Here is a 21,975-nt window from a genome sequence, read left to right as displayed (position 1 = left end):
CCTTAAATGCAAATAATTAAGCAATCTTCATTTCGTTATATTCTGAATTGCACATATTTTGTCGTATGTAATTTTAAATGTACTTTCATTTGATGGCGCTGTAAGGGAACACGTATCCGCCGGTTGATGCCAATCGAGCTAACATTTCTTTCGACTGAACAAACTAATTTATTTGTTTGTTTAGTGTTTATTTGACCAACAAGGAAACGAATCCACTGGGTCTTTAATGCGGGTAGGAAATACGTATGGTCTTGCCTGAGTGAATGATTTTTGAATTATGTATGAGGGTGGAGAATTGACAATTCGCAAGATCAATTCAAATCCAATTACCAATTTGCGGCAATCATTTCAGCACGAGGAACAAATGTTTTATGGTGATATTTAATGCTTTACTTTTAGTCCATTAACTCATCAGTCAATTATACTGAGCTAAGAATAAGTACGTACTATTTGGAAACGGGGGGTGTTTGATGATGTTAATATCGTTTAGGAACGCAGCATTTGTATTTTTTCTGTTTCGCGTCTTCATTGTAATATCGGAAGGTTTAACTCGAACGAGGTGGAAAATTTCAAGTTACAGGATCTCAATATGCTTGTGATTATACCAATAAGGACCATTTATAAATTCTGCCACGCTATTAGGAGGAAGAGATATGAATAATTGTGACATAAATGGAAGGGGAGCACGTCATGTGCTTTGACGCAATCGGCCGTTTTACGCACGATTGCGCCTTGTATATAGTAAATTCCATATAACATGAACACTTTTGCTAGTAGCGGCATAAAAGTGCTACCACAAAATAAAGGAAAAACTAAAATAATTTGATTCGTATTAGACCAAGGGGAAAAATAACGTGGTAATATGACAGAGAGTTAGTTAGTATTGGGTAATCCTTGCGTGACATAATTTTTGAATGTTCCACCATACCACTTTTAAACTCATTGTTTATGGTCCATTTTACATTGTCGACAACACTCCCGACAGCCGGCTGTCCGGAGTTCAAGTTGTTTTCGATGAAACAATCTCAATAAACGATTAGCCAGAATTTAAACGCCTAGAAGATTTACGTATCCTACAGTCAATAAACTATTCAAACATGCGCGAAAATATAGTCTCAGTCGCATCGCTTGCTTGAAGCGTATCCTGACTAACAACCCACCCACTACCCAATCCGTGGTACTGATGGGAGTGTCACTGAGTCGGGGCCTTCCGTTAAGTAAGTACTACATCAACGCTTCCCTTCTCATCCCAAGTTACGGTAAAGATGGTCGTGGCCTGCAATGGTGGCTCTCAGGCGAAACTCTCGCTTGGACTGGATCAATTGTTATTCCCAAACAATGCTCCTCAACTAGTCTGGCTGGAAATGAGAGTCATCAGTCTGCAATCTACGAAGTATACCGTGCTTACGCAACGCAACGCAACGCATGAACACGAGAAACACTAAAATTTTGCAAAAGAAATAACAGCCAGGGTAATATTGAACTAAAAAAATAAAAAAAAGGTGCGAAATCGGCAAAGTCCCAAAAAGTCGAATACAGTAAGATTCCGTTTTTGGCACGTTCCGTTTTTGGCATGCTCCCTTTTTGGCACACTCCGATTTTGGCAACAAATGGGTTCCGTTTTTGGCAACATTTTTGTTGGTCATAACAAGTCTTTTAGAAATGTGCAAAAGATATTTTTTTGTATCAATTTACATTTTACATTTGACTTCATTTCCAAACATGGGAGTCATATTAACCCTCAAAGGCGCAAATCTATTTTTTTAATATTATGAAAATTGTCTCATAGCTTCAATACATTACTGTGATAATTTTGAGATGTTTTTCGCAATGCTGTTTTAAAACAGCGTTATGTATTTAAGGGTTACCTATATTTTACACTATACGTGTTTGATTTAATCATTACAATAAGTGTAGAGATGCATTATTTATGTAGGGGAATGTGTTCGGTTGTCGGAACACTTTTTTTTTCAATTCGTTTATTTGATAAGGCAGGTTTGCGTTAGCTTAAAGGTGCCAATTTTGTTTTGTTTTACATTTTAAATTACTTAAAACTAGGGGCTTACATATTGATTTTTGAAATTAAACTAAGGCTAATTTATAGCTATACATATACACAAGGGGGTAGTATGATTTTCGTAAGATTAGAGGGGTCATTTAGTTTTTATGGCAATATGGTTTGACATTTTTAGCAATGAGATTATTGGAGCAAATAATGTTTAACTAAGGGGGAAAATTTTTACGACTATCTTAAAAGTAGAAATAATTAGAGGGCGTGATTAAATTTTGTAAAGATTCGGAGACATTAATTAGAGTTATTTTATGTGGTAGTAGAGTTGGGCATTTTCAACGAGATCATATAATATAATAGTTAAAACTAGAAAAGGCAAGAAGAGCTAAATGCTTCATGAAGATATTTGGGGGGGGGGGGGGGGGGAAGGGGTGTTACTTCTGTGTATAAGAGTCAGGGGAATTAGGGTGGACAAACATGGCAGGGGGAGAACATTATTTCAGTTTCAGACTTCGGGAGATCAACGGATGGATTACAGAATCAGGGTGGTCTTCATCAGGAAGAATCATGTACTGGGACGCCGGGTGGTCGTTCTCGAGATGGCAGGGGTTTCTCCAGACGATTTCGTAGTGCGGCTCAGATGTTGATCGGCTACATTTCGAGTTGTGCGTGTGATGTTCGTGCTTTAGGTCCCGTGTTTGTTGGCTCATTCGACAGGGATGTTTTGTGTCGCCTTGGAGTCGCATCAAACCATCGTGGGTGTATGGTACAGGTGGAAGAGAGCGCTTCTGAGAATGATAAGGAAAAAGGGGCAGTTAAAGTTGGATATTGATGGTTTTTATGAAGGTGTATATAAGGGACATATAGAGGACATCGCGGCTTGCCAACACATCTCGAACCGGGACGTTGGGTGGTCTTCCTCGGGCCCGGAGGGTGTCCATAAGCCGAGACCTGGCGGAACTGTACTCGGTGCACGCCCAGACTATGTGCTCTATATCATGATAACCGTCGCCACAAGCGCAGATACCACTCTCCACGAGCCCAATACGTCGGAGATGTGCATCCAGCGTGTAATGGTTCGCCATGAGTCGGGACATCACACGAATGAAGTCACGACCCACATCCATCCCCTTGAACCAAGGTTTCGTCGATACCTTAGGGACTATCGAATGTAGCCACCTTCCTAGCTCCCCATTGCTCCACGAGGTTTGCCAACTTTCGAGGGTTCTCTGATGAGTAATACTGAAAAATTCGTGGAAGCAAATTGGTCTTTCAAAAACGTCACCTTCAATGGCACCCACCTTAGCTAAGGAGTCCGCCTTCTCATTGCCCGGAATGGAGCAATGAGAAGGGACCCACACCAAGGTAATCTGGAAAGATTTGTCAGATAAAGCACTCAGTAGCTCCCGTATTTTCCCCAAAAAATACGAGGAATGCTTTCCATGTTTCATCGAGCGAATAGCGTCAATAGAACTCAGACTATCCGAGACGATGAAGTAATGGTCTGCGGGTAATGTGTCAATGACTCCAAGGGTATACTGAATAGCAGCTAGTTCTGCGGCGTAAACTGAAGCAGGGTCACTGAGTTTGTAGGAGGCGGTGAACTTTTGATTGAAAATACCGAAGCCAGTGGACCCTTCGAGGTTTGATCCGTCAGTATAAAACATCTTAGAACAGTCGACTTCTCGGAATTTATTATAAAAAATATTTGGAACCACTTGTGGGCGTATATGGTCCGGAATTCCAATAATCTCATCTTTCATGGATGTGTCGAAGAAAACAGTAGATTCAGAAGTATTTATGAAATGCACACGGTTGGGATTGTAAGAAGAAGGATTAATATTTTGCGCCATGTAGTCAAAGTACAGGGACATAAAACGGGTCTGAGAATTGAGCTCAACAAGCTTTTCGAAATTTTCAATCACCAACGGGTTCAAGATATCGCATCGAATGAGCAATCGATATGAGAGTTCCCAAAATCGATTTTTCAGCGGGAGAACGCCTGACAGGACTTCGAGACTCATCGTATGGGTCGACTGCATGCACCCTAAGGCGATACGCAAACAACGATACTGAATTCTTTCGAGTTTGATGAAATGTATGTTCGCGGCGGATCGAAAGCAGAAGCATCCGTATTCCAGTACCGACAGTATCGTTGTTTGATACAACCTAATTAGGTCTCCTGGGTGGGCACCCCACCACGTTCCGGTTATTGTACGAAGAAAGTTGATCCTTTGCTGGCATTTCTGTTTCAGATACCGAATATGGCATCCCCAAGTACCTTTCGAGTCGAACCAGACCCCTAGATATTTTACTGTGAAGACCTGAGCGATAGTTTGACCCATTAATAGAAGCTGTAGTTGTGCTGGTTCACGCTTCCTTGAAAATACAACTAGCTCAGTTTTCTCCGTGGAGAATTCGATACCCAGCTTAATAGCCCAAGCAGACAAATTGTCCAGGGTATTCTGTAATGGTCCTTGTAGATCGACAGCTTTGGGTCCCGTAACAGACACCACGCCATCGTCTGCAAGTTGCCTTAACGTGCAGGAATTGTCAAGACATTCATCAATGTCGTTGACATAGAAATTGTATAAAAGGGGGCTTAGACATGAGCCCTGGGGAAGGCCCATGTAGCTAAATCGTGATGTCGATAAGTCACCATGCGAAAAATGCATGTGCTTTTCTGACAACAAGTTTAGTAAAAAGTTGTTTAAAGTCGCTGAAAGACCATGCTGGTGCAGCTTCTCTGAAAGAATGTTGATCGAAACTGAATCAAAAGCCCCCTTAATATCTAGGAACACTGATGCCATCTGCTCTTTGCTAGCATAGGCCATTTGAATTTCAGTTGAGAGCAACGCAAGACAATCGTTCGTCCCTTTGCCTTTGCGAAAGCCAAATTGTGTATCTGACAGTAAGCCATTTGCTTCGACCCAATTGTCGAGGCGGGATAGGATCATTTTCTCGAACAACTTCCGGATACAGGATAGCATTGCGATCGGACGGTACGAATTGTGGTCGGAGGCTGGTTTTCCTGGTTTTTGGATGGCGATGACCTTCACTTGTCTCCAATCGAGTGGGACAATGTTAGCCTCGAGAAACTTATTAAATAAGTTCAACAAGCGTCTCTTGGCAGAGTCAGGCAGATTCTTCAACAAGTTGAATTTGATTCTGTCTGGCCCCGGAGCTTTATTGTTACACGACAAGAGAGCAAGTGAGAACTCCACCATCGAAAAAGGTGTTTCGTTCGCGCTATCGTGAGGAGACGCGGCGCGGTAAATCTTCTGTGCCGGGGCGGAATCCGGACAAACCTTCTTGGCGAAATCGAATATCCAACGGTTTGAATATTCCACGCTCTCATTAGTACTGTTTCGATTTCGCATACGTCGGGCTGTTCCCCAAAGAGTGCTCATCGATGTTTCTCTCGTTAATCCGTCGACGAACCGGCGCCAATAATCGCGTTTTTTGGCTTTCATCAAACTCTTCATTCGCTTGTCTAACGTCGCGTACTGTCGAAAACTAGCGGGTAACCCGTCGTTCCGGAAGGTCTTAAACGCGGCGGCCTTCTCTGCGTACACGTCTGAGCACTCTTTATCCCACCAGGGATTGGGAGAACGTTTTTGTATGTTCGCGCCGGGTACTGGCTTAGTCTGAGCTTGATTCGCGCTGTCGAGAATCAAGCCAGCCAAAAAGCTGTACTCTTCCTCCGGAGGAAGTTCTTGAGTAGATTCGATGTTGTCGGATATCGCGGCAGCATAGCTCTTCCAATCGATATTTCGTGTGAGGTCATACGAAATATTGATTGTTTCCAATGGCCTTGAGCCGTTATTGATTGAGACTACGATCGGCAGATGGTCGCTACCGTGGGGATCAGGGATTACCTTCCACGTGCAATTTAACCGCAGCGATGTTGAGCAAAGGGACAAGTCTAAGGCGCTCGGGCGCGCTGGAGGAGCAGGAATCCGTGTCATTTCACCCGTGTTTAAAATTGTCAAATTAAGGAAGACCGGTTATCATCATAGAGGCAACCCCATGCTGTACCGTGAGAGTTAAAGTCTCCTAAAACTAGTCGCGGTGCAGGCAGGGATTCTATGATGTCATGTAGCCGGCGATGCCCAATCGCGGTGTTGGGGGGAATATATATGGAAGCTATGCAAAGATCTTTGCCTTTGGTTGTTACTTGACAAGCGACAACTTCAATACCTGTTATCGAGGGAAGGTTAATTCTGTAGAAGGAATAGCGCTTTTTGATCCCCAAAAGCACTCCTCCATAGGGGGTGTCTCGATCCAGGCGAATAATATTAAAGTCGTGGAAGTTGAGATCTATGTCGGAGGTTAACCAAGTTTCACATAATGCAAATGCATCGCAACTCAAATTATTTATTAAAATTTTGAAGGAATCGATTTTCGGGATGATACTTCTGCAATTCCACTGTAGAACAGTGATCAAATCCGTGACCTCGTTCGATGAGTTAGCCATCGAAGGATACAATCGCTGAAAGGAGGGGCCATTTAGCAGTCAACTGCTTCAAAAATGTTCTTACTGTAGGGAGAAAAGCTAACATAAGACTTTTAATAGGATCAGTTATATTGAAAGTTTTTATTATCCAGTCCACAATGTCCGAGAGTTTGATAATTCCAGTGCCGCGATTATTCTCGAACTGAAACAGAGGAACACTTGGGATTTTTGATGTTCCGGGAAGTGCTGGGAACTCCTTCTCTGAGTTTAATCCTCCGAGACCAGGAGCTAATTGCTTCGGTTTGGTTGCAACACTTCCAATAGATGTGACTTTCTGAGTCCCGTCAAGGGATACCTTCTGGCCTTTACAACGAACTTTAGGAGAGGAAATGTTCCTCCTCTTCCTATAACTTCTAGGCGCCCTAGTAGATGTTCCCTCTTGTGGGTCATCAGTCTCGCCCTCGTTAGGAGGCAAGTGAGCATAGATGTTTGTTGAGGTTGGTGGTGTAGCTTTCTTTAGCATTTCTGCAAAAGAACGTTCGGATCGTCCAGCAAGGGAACGTTTTAGTTTATCCCCGCGTAGTTTGTACGCGGGACATGCCGAGATATCATGCAGATTTTCTGCACAGTAAGGACACTTCTCAGCATTCTTACTGCACGAATCATCTAGATGATTCTCCCCGCATTTTCCACAGCGGGCCTTATTGCTACAATGGGTGGCTGTGTGACCCAATTGTTTACACTTTGTGCAATTCATGACCCGCGGCACAAACAGACGCACAGGCAGACGAACCTTGTGCAAGAGGACGTAATTTGGCAAAGCGGTACCAGCGAAGGTCAACCGATAAGAGTTTGATTGGGGGTACGTTTTTGAACCATCCCCCGCAACTACTACTGAGTGCAAACGCTTGCACTCGAGTATTTTCACTGGCTGAAGTAAGCGGTCTCTGAAACGGCCAACCCCGTACTGCAGCAGATCCTCGCATGTCAAACTGTCATCGGTGACAACGCCTTCAGACTGTACTTTTACAGCTGGAATATACACGTGATAGTCCTTCGTAAAGTGCTCGCAGCAAGCAATATCGTTTGCCTGCTTTGAGTTAGTCAGCACGACCCTCAGCCTGTCTGAGCGGACCTTTTTTGTTTCGATCACAGCCGAGAACCGTTCCGTCAGGTCTTTTGAAATCTGTAATAGATTCAGCGATTTTGTTTTGGGCCGAAAGAAGACCACAAAGGGACCGGTCGAGAGCTCTGGATATTGTTTGGGTCGGGGGAGAGCCTTAGGAGTCGACTCGATCTCCATTTGGCCATCCGGGGAGGAAGCCATCGACACCGTCAATGCACGGGGTCAGCACCCGCGCAGACGGGAAAAAGCCGTAAATGTATCAAAAAAGTAGATTTCACTTATCTGTATACTCGTTTCCCACGACGCACCAGTCCAGCTTAAATAGCTGGTTATTGTTCAATCCTCGCTTTACGAACAAAAGGTTGAGGAATGTGGCCTAACGGTTAACACACGCACAAAAGAAAATAAAAGTCCAAACCTCGAAGAGGCAGAGAATGGCAAAATAACCTTGAACGCGGATTACTGCACTGTACTGTTCTTTTTCCAACAGACCGAAAACAAAACACTTCTATCTCGATCGAGCGATGCGTAGAGACTGATCGGAACACTTTTGTTTTTGGCTCACAACATTACTCCAATTAAACAATATAGGGGAATAAGTATACCAATAGAAAGCTATAAGAATTTAATTTAATTTGTCAACTTAAGAAAAGTTATTAACAATTTAGTAAAATGATAACTGTTTACCATTTTGAAAAATGTGGTCGGTTGTCGGCACCATAAAAAAATTTACTAAAAATGGAAAAATATGAATGATGATCATCACGATTCGAAGGGAAAAGGAAATTTATTCAGTTCAATACTCATCAAAGGCATTATGAACATCATTCTTCATCAGAACCACAATATGTGTATGTGAAAAACTAGTGCGAATATTACGCACTGCTAATGCACTGACGGATCGCATCCACTGACATTGAGTTAGTTTCAGGCACTCCAGTTTTTTTACCAAAGCTTCAGACAGATCAGATAGAAGTCAGTCAAAACGGGAGGGGGACTACAGGGTAACCCCGAGCCCCCCCCCCCCCCCCACCAAATTATCTGGTCGTGACAATCTGGTATATACGGTGCTACCTTGCGGTGAAAACACGACCAGGTGGGCTTTCTTCATGTAAATGTAAAACGCTAAACCGGAAGTCGCCTTCCTGGTTTTCAGAATGGTGCCAACGATCGATCTCTGGTATCTATTCGTAAAGCCCGTTTCAAAATACACATATTGATTAGGTTATTGAGAGCATTTACCACAAAAAATTGGGTGCCGGCAACCGATTTTAGTAACCTTTTTGAAAACTGATCAAAAGAAAACTTGTGGCGAACATTTCGGCGCCATTCAACGTTGAATCACAAAACAGAAAAAAATCACATCGTAAATATTCAATTCGCATACTTTTTCGATCGATTTACTTCTTTCTGTAACACTAAGCAAATCATCAAAAAACACTTTTGAGTAGAGTTTCACTTGTTCAAAAAATATATTGGTTGTAGAACAGAACATTCGAGTCTGCTTTAGCAATGGGCACAAAAAGATCGCGTTAATATATAACACAAATAATATTTATCAGAATGTCCATATCTGGTTTCTGTTAAAAGCTACATAGGGGTGCCGACAACCGACCAGTGCCGGCAACCGACGACTTTCCCCTATAATGTGGGACCATCCATAAATGACGTAGCATTATATGGGGGAGGGGGGAGTTTTGTATTTTGTGATGATGTGTGACGACAGGGGGGGTAGGGGGTCATGTCATGCTACGTAGCTTTTTTAAAGGGGAATAGGGGTTGACCTGCTGTCACGACAATCTTACCCGTTTCATCTAACTAACATCGTTTTTGATTTTTTTTGAATTTTTTACGGGGACAACGAGGGGGGTGAGGGTTACCGTCAAGCTACGTAATTATCAGGGGGGGTATATGGAATTTTGTGACGAAATGCTACGATGGGGGAGGGGGGTGTTAAAAATCACTCAAAAAATGCTACGTCATTTATGGATCATCCCTATGGACAAGTTGCAAGTGATTTTTACAACAAAAATAGTTTTCTTCAAACCTAAATTTCTTCAAGCATTGCAGTTCGATTTTCAATCTATCAATTCCATTTGAAAGATCAACAATGGGTTAGTTATGGAGAAGCAATAAATTTATTAATTTTTTAAAAGAGCTGTGTTGTTTAAACAAAATTGTTCAATAATTTTCAGAAAGAAGACATAACAGCCCCAGGAGCGAAATCAACACTACCATTCAATTGTTCAGGTTTTGACGTACAGTGGGCCGAAGAAAAGCGATTCGAATTAAATGCCATTTTACATATTATTTACATACATATATTTACATTCGGGAATTGCACTCGAGAAGTGCGCGAAGATTGTGAGAATTCTACAGGACGGCACAGTGGGCAGAATGCTACTTTCGACGCTCAAATTCTCTAGAGCCCTACGTATGTATCCTGAAGGACTTGTGTCTTCGTAAAAGTATCTTAGATGAAAATGAGCATTATTTTGACAACTGACTGATAAACGTTTCTTGCAAAGAATAAGCACAGCCTTATGACTGAAATACAATTCGGAAAACTGTAGAAAGGATTAGACACAGCAGTGATTTAAATAAGATTACTTTAACAAGAAAATATTTGCATATATTTTAGTTTACTCAAAAATTCTCTAGCGAAGTAGGAACTATTTAACTTGAATTATATTTTTTTTCCTCATTTCATTTGTCTGCAAAAGGCCCACCTTGCCCCACTTTTTTCTCTTCGTGGTTATAAAGTTAAAGGCTTTTACTAATCACAAACAAAATTCCAGCTGCCGCCATCTGCCGTTTTGTGGGTTATTACAAATTTTGTGGAACATTTTTTTTTAAATATTTTTGATGAAAACAACCTTAAAATGTCATGATAACATCTTTTAAGCATTTTTATTATTGTATATTTTCGAAGATTTAGGAATAAAACATTTATTTCTAGATATATTTTTCATAAACAAATGTTAAAATTCATTTTCTCGAGTATTTTTTAAATGTCATGTAGCGCCGTCTACATAGGTTATAAAGTATAAATGTCTTCAGTACATGTGTTAGAAATATCAAAACAAACAACTTTGCCGAAGAAAGTTTTTTGATAGAACACCTCTATCAAAAGATAGAACTGATCTAGAGCAGTTTCTACTTATCTAGATTAAAACCAAAGTTGTCAAAATAATGATCATTTCCATCTAAGTTGCTTTGCTAAAGACACTAATCCTCCAGGATATATACCCAGGGCAGTAGAGGTTTTGAGCGTCGAAAGCTTGCCCCACTGTACGACGTCTAAATTTAATAAAATCATGAATAAAATTGAATTTGCTTATTTTTTCCTTCATCTTATTTCATTTCACATATGATTAAAATCGTTGAAACACTTTTGAAGTCGTAAATTGAAAATCCAAACTTTAAAAATAAGGTTCCATTTTTGGCACGGTTCCGGTTTTGGCAACTGAAAAAAATAAAATTGTTGCCAAAAACGGAGTGGTAGTGTAATAGGTGAATTATAATGATGGAATGTATCAGCAGTATTCCCTATATGGTGAGTATTATATGAATAGTTAGGAAATGGTTTCGAAGTTTTCTGGAATGGTATTTATTTATACGGGTTACTATAAGTGTTAATACTCACTGGTGAGCATCGGAGTTCGTGAACGACGAGTATTTCACACAGTCGACAGTGTTGAGCGCATGGAGATGGTTACCCGGTAGTGGGTTGAATCTATACTCGCATTGCGGTAGGCGCAAACATTTGTGATGTCGGAGAAAAAAATTTCTCTTGACTAGAACCCCTCCAAACCAAATTTCTGGCTGGCGCCACTGGCCTCAACTACAGTATGTAAAAAAGTTTATGCACCCCGTCATGTTTTATTGCTTATTCACTAGACGATCAAATGGATTTCAAAAATATTTGCATTTTTCTTTTTGTGAGACTATATACTGTTGAAAATAGTAGTAGGTAATGAAAGGGCGCAAAAGAAGTTTATCAACTCTAATGAAACTAGTTATGCCTTAGCGTAGCTTCTGTCATTTTATTTAATATAAGCGTAGTATAAAACAGATGTGTTATCATTTCTGGACAAAAATCAATATTGTTGAATTTATTTGAGTATTAGAAACTACATGATAGAGCATCATCATTCCCTCGAAGCCCATCGGTGTGCTCAATAAAAGGAGAATTGTCAGAATTGTTGTCGTTTCGGTCAATCGTTCTTCCATTGGACACGTTCCTAAAAACCTTGAAAAAGGAAAAAATATGACTCACGTCAAAACAAGGAATCATTCGTTTTCGAGCTCTCCATCGAGACAGAGGTTGTTTTTTCTAGTCCGTAGTGCTGTGTGAGGCGATAAAGAATAGTTTTAATCCGCATTCAAGGTTATTTTGCCAGTTCGGTTCGGTCCTCAGTCTTTTGTTCGCGTGTGAGGATTAAACAATAGCCAGCTGTATAAGCTGGATCGGTTCGTCGTTGGACACCAGTTTAAAGCTAAGTGGTTTTTGTCTTTTGTAACACATTTATTGCTTTCTTCCGTCTGCGCGGGCGCTGACCCCGTGCGTTGACGTTTTCTATGGTTCCCTCTCCGGATGGTCAAATGGAAGTTGAATCGGGTTCAACTTCTAAGGCTCCCCCCGGCCCAAATGCTATCCAGAACTCTCAACTGGTCCATTTGTGGTCTTCTTTCGGCCCAAGACTAAATCACTGAATCTTCTTCAGATTTCTAGAGACCTGACGGAACGGTTCTCGGCTGTGACCGAAATTTCAAAGGTCCGCTCGGACAAGATAAGGGTGTTGCTAGCCAACTCAAAGCAGGCAAACGATATTGCTTGCTGTGAGCACTTTACGCGGGATTATAACGTGTATATTCCGGCTGTAAGAGTACAATCCGAAGGCGTCGTAACCGATGAGAGTTTGACGTGCGAGGATCTGCTGAAGTACGGGGTTGGCCGATTCAGAGACCGCTTACTTCAGCCAGTTAAAATACTTGAGTGCAAACGTTTGCACTCAGTAGTAGTTGCGGGGGATGGTTCAAAAACGTACCCCCAATCAAACTCTTATCGGGTGACCTTCGCTGGTACCGCTTTGCCAAATTTTGTCCTCTTGCACAAGGTTCGTCTGCCTGTGCGTCTGTTTGTGCCGCGGGTCATGAATTGCACAAAGTGTAAACAACTGGGTCACACAGCCACCCATTGTAGCAACAAGGCCCGCTGTGGAAAATGCGGGGAGAATCATCTAGATGATTCGTGCAGTAGGCAAGCCGAAAAGTGTCCTTACTGTGCGGAGAGTCTGCATGATATCTCGGCATGTCCCGCGTACAAACTACGCGGGGATAAACTGAAACGTTCCCTTGCGGGACGATCCAAACATTCTTTCGCAGAAATGTTAAAGAATGCTACGCCACCATCCTCAGCAAACATCTATACTCACTTGCCTCCTGACGAGGGCGAGGCTGGTAACCCACAAGAGGGAACATCTACTAGGGTGCCTAGAATTTATAGGAAGAGGAGGAACACTTCCTCTCGTAAAGTTCCTTGTAAAGGCCAGAAGGTGTCCCTTGAGGGGGCTCCGAAAGTCACATCTATTGGAAGTGTTGCAACCAAACCGAAGCAATTAGCTCCTGGTCTCGGAGGATTAAGCTCAGAGAAGGAGTTCCCAGCACTTCCAGGAACATCAAAAATCCCAAGTGTTCCTTTGTTTCAGTTCGAGAGTAATCACAGCACTGGAATTATAAAACTCTCGGACATAGTGGACTGGATAATAAAAACTTTCAATATTACTGATCCTATTAAAAGTCTTATGTTAGCTTTTCTCCCTACAGTAAGAACATTTTTGAAGCAGTTGACTGCTAAATGGCCCCTCCTTTCAGCGATTGTATCCTTCGATGGCTAACTCATCGAACGAGGTCACGGATTTGATCACTGTTCTACAGTGGAATTGCAGAAGTATCATCCCGAAAATCGATTCCTTCAAAATTTTAATAAATAATTTGAGTTGCGATGCATTTGCATTATGTGAAACTTGGTTAACCTCCGACATAGATCTCAACTTCCACGACTTTAATATTATTCGCCTGGATCGAGACACCCCCTATGGAGGAGTGCTTTTGGGGATCAAAAAGCGCTATTCCTTCTACAGAATTAACCTTCCCTCGATAACAGGTATTGAAGTTGTCGCTTGTCAAGTAACAACCAAAGGCAAAAGCCTTTGCATAGCTTCCATATATATTCCCCCCAACACCGCGGTTGGGCACCGACGGCTACAAGACATCTTAGAATCCCTGCCAGCACCGCGACTAGTTTTAGGAGACTTTAACTCTCACGGTACAGCATGGGGTTGCCTCTATGATGATAACCGGTCTTCCTTAATTTGACAATTTTAAACACGGGTGAAATGACACGGATTCCTGCTCCTCCAGCGCGCCCGAGCGCCTTAGACTTGTCCCTTTGCTCAACATCGCTGCGGTTAAATTGCACGTGGAAGGTAATCCCTGATCCCCACGGTAGCGACCATCTGCCGATCGTAGTCTCAATCAATAACGGCTCAAGGCCATTGGAAACAATCAATATTTCGTATGACCTCACACGAAATATCGATTGGAAGAGCTATGCTGCCGCGATATCCGACAACATCGAATCTACTCAAGAACTTCCTCCGGAGGAAGAGTACAGCTTTTTGGCTGGCTTGATTCTCGACAGCGCGAATCAAGCTCAGACTAAGCCAGTACCCGGCGCGAACATACAAAAACGTTCTCCCAATCCCTGGTGGGATAAAGAGTGCTCAGACGTGTACGCAGAGAAGGCCGCCGCGTTTAAGACCTTCCGGAACGACGGGTTACCCGCTAGTTTTCGACAGTACGCGACGTTAGACAAGCGAATGAAGAGTTTGATGAAAGCCAAAAAACGCGATTATTGGCGCCGGTTCGTCGACGGATTAACGAGAGAAACATCGATGAGCACTCTTTGGGGAACAGCCCGACGTATGCGAAATCGAAACAGTACTAATGAGAGCGTGGAATATTCAAACCGTTGGATATTCGATTTCGCCAAGAAGGTTTGTCCGGATTCCGCCCCGGCACAGAAGATTTACCGCGCCGCGTCTCCTCACGATAGCGCGAACGAAACACCTTTTTCGATGGTGGAGTTCTCACTTGCTCTCTTGTCGTGTAACAATAAAGCTCCGGGGCCAGACAGAATCAAATTCAACTTGTTGAAGAATCTGCCTGACTCTGCCAAGAGACGCTTGTTGAACTTATTTAATAAGTTTCTCGAGGCTAACATTGTCCCACTCGATTGGAGACAAGTGAAGGTCATCGCCATCCAAAAACCAGGAAAACCAGCCTCCGACCACAATTCGTACCGTCCGATCGCAATGCTATCCTGTATCCGGAAGTTGTTCGAGAAAATGATCCTATCCCGCCTCGACAATTGGGTCGAAGCAAATGGCTTACTGTCAGATACACAATTTGGCTTTCGCAAAGGCAAAGGGACGAACGATTGTCTTGCGTTGCTCTCAACTGAAATTCAAATGGCCTATGCTAGCAAAGAGCAGATGGCATCAGTGTTCCTAGATATTAAGGGGGCTTTTGATTCAGTTTCGATCAACATTCTTTCAGAGAAGCTGCACCAGCATGGTCTTTCAGCGACTTTAAACAACTTTTTACTAAACTTGTTGTCAGAAAAGCACATGCATTTTTCGCATGGTGACTTATCGACATCACGATTTAGCTACATGGGCCTTCCCCAGGGCTCATGTCTAAGCCCCCTTTTATACAATTTCTATGTCAACGACATTGATGAATGTCTTGACAATTCCTGCACGTTAAGGCAACTTGCAGACGATGGCGTGGTGTCTGTTACGGGACCCAAAGCTGTCGATCTACAAGGACCATTACAGAATACCCTGGACAATTTGTCTGCTTGGGCTATTAAGCTGGGTATCGAATTCTCCACGGAGAAAACTGAGCTAGTTGTATTTTCAAGGAAGCGTGAACCAGCACAACTACAGCTTCTATTAATGGGTCAAACTATCGCTCAGGTCTTCACAGTAAAATATCTAGGGGTCTGGTTCGACTCGAAAGGTACTTGGGGATGCCATATTCGGTATCTGAAACAGAAATGCCAGCAAAGGATCAACTTTCTTCGTACAATAACCGGAACGTGGTGGGGTGCCCACCCAGGAGACCTAATTAGGTTGTATCAAACAACGATACTGTCGGTACTGGAATACGGATGCTTCTGCTTTCGATCCGCCGCGAACATACATTTCATCAAACTCGAAAGAATTCAGTATCGTTGTTTGCGTATCGCCTTAGGGTGCATGCAGTCGACCCATACGATGAGTCTCGAAGTCCTGTCAGGCGTTCTCCCGCTGAAAAATCGATTTTGGGAACTCTCATATCGATTGCTCATTCGATGCGATATCTTGAACCCGTTGGTGATTGAAAATTTCGAAAAGCTTGTTGAGCTCAATTCTCAGACCCGTTTTATGTCCCTGTACTTTGACTACATGGCGCAGAATATTAACCCTTCTTCTTACAATCCCAACCGTGTGCATTTCATAAATACTTCTGAATCTACTGTTTTCTTCGACACATCCATGAAAGACGAGATTAGTGGAATTCCGGACCACATACGCCCACAAGTGGTTCCAAACATTTTTTATAATAAATTCCGAGAAGTCGACTGTTCTAAGATGTTTTATACTGACGGATCAAACCTCGAAGGATCCACTGGCTTCGGTATTTTCAATCAAAAGTTCACCGCCTCCTACAAACTCAGTGACCCTGCTTCAGTTTACGCCGCAGAACTAGCTGCTATTCAGTATACCCTTGGAGTCATTGAAACATTACCCGCAGACCATTACTTCATCGTTTCGGATAGCCTCAGTTCCATTGACGCTATTCGCTCGATGAAACAAGGCAAGCACTCCTCGTATTTTTTGGGGAAAATACGGGAGCTACTGAGTGCTTTATCTGACAACTCTTTCCAGATTACCTTGGTATGGGTCCCTTCTCATTGCTCCATTCCGGGCAATGAGAAGGCAGACTCCTTAGCTAAGGTGGGTGCCTTAGAAGGAGACGTTTACGAAAGACCAATTTGCTTCAGCGAATTTTTCAGTATTACTCATCAGAGAACCCTCGAAAGTTGGCAAACTTCGTGGAGCAGTGGAGAGCTGGGAAGGTGGCTACATTCGATAATCCCTAAGGTATCGACGAAACCTTGGTTCAAGGGGATGGATGTGGGTCGTGACTTCATTCGTGTGATGTCCCGACTCATGGCAAACCATTACACGCTGGATGCACATCTCCGGCGTATTGGGCTCGTGGATAGTGGTATCTGCGCTTGTGGCGACGGCTATCACGACATCGAGCACATTGTCTGGGCGTGCACCGAGTACAGTTCCGCTAGGTCTCGGCTAATGGATACCCTGCGGGCCCGAGGAAGACCAACCAACGTCCCGGTTCGAGATGTGCTGGCAAGCCGCGATGTTCTCTATATGTCCCTTATATACACCTTTGTGAAAACCATCAATATACAAGTCTAACTGCCCCTTGTTATCTCCTTATCATTCTCAGAACGCTCTTCCACCTGTATCAAACCATCTGTATCGAATGAGCCAACAAACACGGGACCTACGGCACGAACATAACACGCTTAACTCGAAATGTAGCCGATCCACATCTGAGCCGTACTACGAAATCGTCTGGAAAAACCCCTGCCATCTTGAGGAGGACCACCCGGCGTCCCAGTACATGATTCCCCTGATGAAGGCCACTCGAGTTTGTAATCCATCCGTTGATCTCACGATGCCTGAAACTGAAATAATTTTATCTCCCTGCCATCTTTGTCTACCCTCCCTCCCCTGACTCTTATACCCAGAAGTAACACCCCTACCCCCCCCCCCCCCCCCAATATCATCACGAAGCATTTAGCTCTTCTTGTCTCTTCTAGTTTTAACTATTACATTATATAATCTCGTTGAAATTGCCCAACTCTACTACCCACAAAAATAACTATAATTACGAATCTTTACAAAATTCAATCATGCCCTCTAGTTATGCCTAGTTTTAAGTTAGTCGTAAAAAATTGTCCCCCTTAATTAAACATTATTTGCTCCAATAATCTCACTGATAAAAATGTCAAACCATATTGCCACAAAAACTAAATGACCCCCCTAATCTTACGAAAACAATATTATCCCCTTGTGTAGATATATAAGATAGCTATAAAATCGCATTAGTTTCATTTTAAAAAAAATCAATATGTAATCCCCTAGTTTTAAGCAATTTAAAATGTAAAACAAAACAAAATTGGCACCTTTAAGCTAACGCAACGTGCCTTATCAAATAAACGATTTGAATAAAAAAAAAAAAAAACAAGGAATATATGATTTTCTTCTATTTCGACCGGGAACTCATTGACAACTGAGAAACTTAGCAGTTGTAAATAATACACTTTAAAGAGAGCTCATTTTTAGAAAAGAGAAATATTTCTTGAAACGAGCAATTTATTGCACAGTTCCCACCAAATCGAACTGAACAGTAGGAAAGTGTGATAAATCAAAAGTGGGATTGAAAGTGCAACTCCTTTAACCTGACAGATTATTGACATTGAAAAGTGTCAAAAACAAACGTCTTCTTACTTTTAGTAGCTGCTAGGTTAGCATGGCTGCCAGTATCTCTATAACATATTTGATCGAAAAAGTTATTTTTTGTCGATTTCATACCATTTCATTTGGCAACCGCGAAAAAAGTTTGATAGCGAAGTGCTTCAAAAATCCAACTTTCAAAGCAATAAACAATATTACCCAAGCACATATCATTTCGAGCTGCTGAAAAATATAAATACGCATTTAAACACACACATAATTGGTTCCTATTCTTGTTCGCTTTTTTTTTTTTCAAATTGTTCTCTTCACCTGGCACGGTTATGCGCTCCTGGTGGGAAAAATTTAATTTGTTGACGCCAAGCAACGTTCAAGCTAAATTAAGGTTGCACAGAGAATGCGTAAAATTCGCAAACGAAAAAAGCAGTTTTTTTCCACATCGTATGTCAGATCTTCATAAAAATCAATCAGCGTATGTAGAATGTTGTTACTGTACTGCTGATTGATTTTTTTGAAGATCGGACATACGGTGTGGAAAAAAACTGCTTTTTTCGTTTGCGAATTTTACGCATTCTCTGTGCAACCTTAAGCAATTTCATTTGGTCGTTTCGTTGTTGCTTTATCGCGATCTGCCCCTTCCACAATCTGATTACGTCGTATTATTTTATGTCGTACTTTTTACCAAAAGAAATTCATTGCTCTTTATCAAATTTATCAATTTAATTTACGAAAGACTACGAGCTGCCAATTGTTTAAGATGCATGGCCTATTGAAAACCTAAACTTATTATTATTCGCCTTAGTGCCACAGTGGAAGATTTTCGAATTATTTTTCGATGGAAAAATAAACATTCTAATCCAGTTTGCCGATGATACCACAACAGAGTTGAGCTATATGATATTTCTAATAATTTATATGAGATGTCTTGTTCCAGTAGATATACGCAAAGTAAAGCCTTGGTACTACATTCCAATGCGAAACTCACCCTTCTGTGTTGACAGCCTTCGCAGTCGATTCTTAGCGTACAGGACAATCGCTTGGCTAGTGCTATGATCCTACTGACCACCTGGCTGAAGTTAATCAATCGAGTGGCTTCTGAAACCAACGACCAGACCAGCGCAGTGTCATATAGCGAAACGAAAAAAAAAATTCTTCGATTCACCATTACGAATTCCGGTTAGAAAAAGTGCTTCAAATCCGATCAAATTATTTATCTGCGGGCGCCCGCTTCTCTTCCGAGAAAATCGAAATGCGATTATTATACCATTTATAATGCTCGCTTTCTGCTGATTTTCCGACTTTCCAACAGGAACGGAAGCATACGTTGTAAACTCGCAGTAGGTCAGCAGAGAGATAAACTACGCTGTTGCTAGGATGGTTGCAAATTTATCCATTGCTTTGCTGGTACGGAGTGGTTAGATAAATCACTGCCGACGTTGCCGACAGTCGCTAAGCTGGCAGTGCCACGTGCTGTACAATTGTACATTCCATGAATGTCGTTGTATCCAAACTGGTGGTGTGTAACGAACGACATTCCCTGTTCGCATAGAGAGTACGGAATAGTGTGCTGTGGTTGTGGAGCTCCAATGTTCTATATAGTGACAGATAGCGGAAATCTGTCAGCGCCGGAAAGTGAATAAATTTTTATTTAAAGTTTTTCGAACGAAATGGGGAAGATGTAGCGGTGAAGCGTACTGCGGAAAATCCCCGAACGGCGCGTTGCGAAACTTGTTCACCGAAGAAGTACATAGATGGTAAAGCTTGCAATGTTTTAACTGCCAATTTTTTTGACGCCTTGTTCGCTTTGTTCTGACGCAATACGTGTGTTAATAATTTGGGAACCGTTTCGGTAGAACAAGTTGCTTACGTATATTTTGTAACAATGCATAATTAGAAGCTCAAGTAAAAACCACATTTTGGTGTCACTAGCAGAGCCGCAGCATGGTCTACTGGCGCCCTTGGCGGTGTCTCAGTTTTGCGCCTCTTTGGTGATTACTTTGGCTTTCTTTTTCAGTTCGACCTTCAAACAATAATATGTGTATGTGGCAATGGCACACCTACTCCCTACTTAAGTCATGTTTGAGGGTCGTTCATTTCATGTAAATTCCAGCCACAAATCTTTTACTGTATCTTTATGAAATCAGTTGACGGCGACGGAGGGAGCCTCTATTCAGAAGACTTCATTAGGGATTTAATAAGGTTTATTCTAGATATTTTTCATGGTCTGAAATTTCTTTTCCCGTAACCCATACATATTTTAAGCTCTGTATCATAAACTGGTGTAACTTTAATGAATTTGGCACTCGTATTCGACCGTGTTCGACTTTCACGTGGTTCAGTAACTGTATTGACAGATGTGCACATTGAATACCTAACTAAATTAAATAAATTATGCAATCCATCAATTAACACAGAGTTTTCAAATTGTTTAATTGCTTTCGCAATGCACACCCACATGTCTAACCCCTCTTCAACCATTTTTTTTTCTATTCCATTTGCAGGCTACACCGACTCCACCTTGGCCGTGATAATCGTGTACTGCGTGCTGTTCATAATTGCGGCCGGGGGCAATCTGTCGGTGGTAATTACGTTATTTCGGTCCCGGCGGCACCGGCGGTCCCGTGTTAGCCTCATGATTTGCCACCTGGCCGTTGCGGATCTGATGGTGGCATTCATCATGATACCCCTGGAGGTAAGAGCCCGGTTTGATTAGGAAAACAAAACTTTTCTAGCACCGCGAAGTCAGATCTGACTTGATCTAACTAACAACAGACAGTTCGGGGTAAAAAATTGCACGTTTCAAATGATGCTTCATGTTTTCGGTTGGCTGCCTCTTTCGAGGCAATTTACGTAGTTATTTTATTTCAGTAGCTTTTCTCACGCAAATTGTTAGTGTTCTGAAGAGTTCTTTACGAGTCCCAGGAGACACATCACAGTCAATTCAAGTAGCATACTTTGTTGCTGAATTTTATAGCTAACTGTAGCAACTCGTCTAATAAATAAATGCTACCCTTTTCGGTAACAGCTGTGTTACGAAAATAAAACATGGTTCTTATTTCCGTTCCATTTCAGATTAGCAGATGTGTCATAACTATGTTGAAAATTTTGTGTGTCCTTATAAAATTTGTTGTATTTTCGACTGTTTATGTTTTATTTCTTTAGGTTAGGAATCGGCGTTTCAGTTTGTTTTTAACAAAGAACTCCTGTATGTTCTCTTCTTCTGACGTTTAAGTCCATATTGGACCTTTCTCAAGGAATCGAAATTATGGTCCAAAATAAATCATCAACTGAAACCAGAACTTGACAGTTATGCGTTTAGCGAGAGCTAACAGACAAGAGAACACCAAAATTTTGATTCCTTAAGAAAGGTCCAATAAGGGCCGAAACGTCGGAAGAAAAGAACATACACACGCAGAAAAAAGATTTGTAGGTTCAATAAAATTATGCATTAAATTCAATAAATTAAATTATTGGTCGGGAGACAATAAAATTATTTATTGAATTCAATAAAATTTATTTATTGTTTCAATAAAACAAAATTGTCGTTCCGTTTTTCCATAATTATTTTGTTGAAATTAAAAGAAAATTATTAATACTAAAAATGTATTTATTGAAAGCAAAAATTTGTTGTTGTTCTAATAAAAAAAATATTTTCAAACCAATAAGATTGTTTGTTAAGTGATAAACAATAAATGATTGGATTCAATAACACATATTTTTGGTTTAAATATGCTAATTTTTTCTGCGTGCAGGAGTCCTTTATTAA

At 41.6% G+C, this 21,975-nt stretch overlaps 1 protein-coding gene across 1 annotated transcript in view; it reads left to right on the top strand.

Annotated features, from left to right (window-relative positions):
- LOC131685689 (adipokinetic hormone/corazonin-related peptide receptor variant I-like) overlaps window positions 1–21,975 on the top strand; it is a 357,691-nt gene that overhangs the window by 113,320 nt on the left and 222,396 nt on the right. The window contains exon 2 of the mRNA XM_058969579.1: window positions 20,711–20,901. Within this exon, the coding sequence (XP_058825562.1) occupies window positions 20,711–20,901 (191 nt within the window). The remainder of the gene's footprint in view (window positions 1–20,710; window positions 20,902–21,975) is intronic.

The sequence above is a fragment of the Topomyia yanbarensis genome, chromosome 2, assembly GCF_030247195.1.
Source record: "Topomyia yanbarensis strain Yona2022 chromosome 2, ASM3024719v1, whole genome shotgun sequence".
NCBI lineage: Eukaryota > Metazoa > Arthropoda > Insecta > Diptera > Culicidae > Topomyia > Topomyia yanbarensis.
Note: the sequence above shows the minus strand (reverse complement) of the source record. Positions and strands in the feature narration are given on the sequence as shown.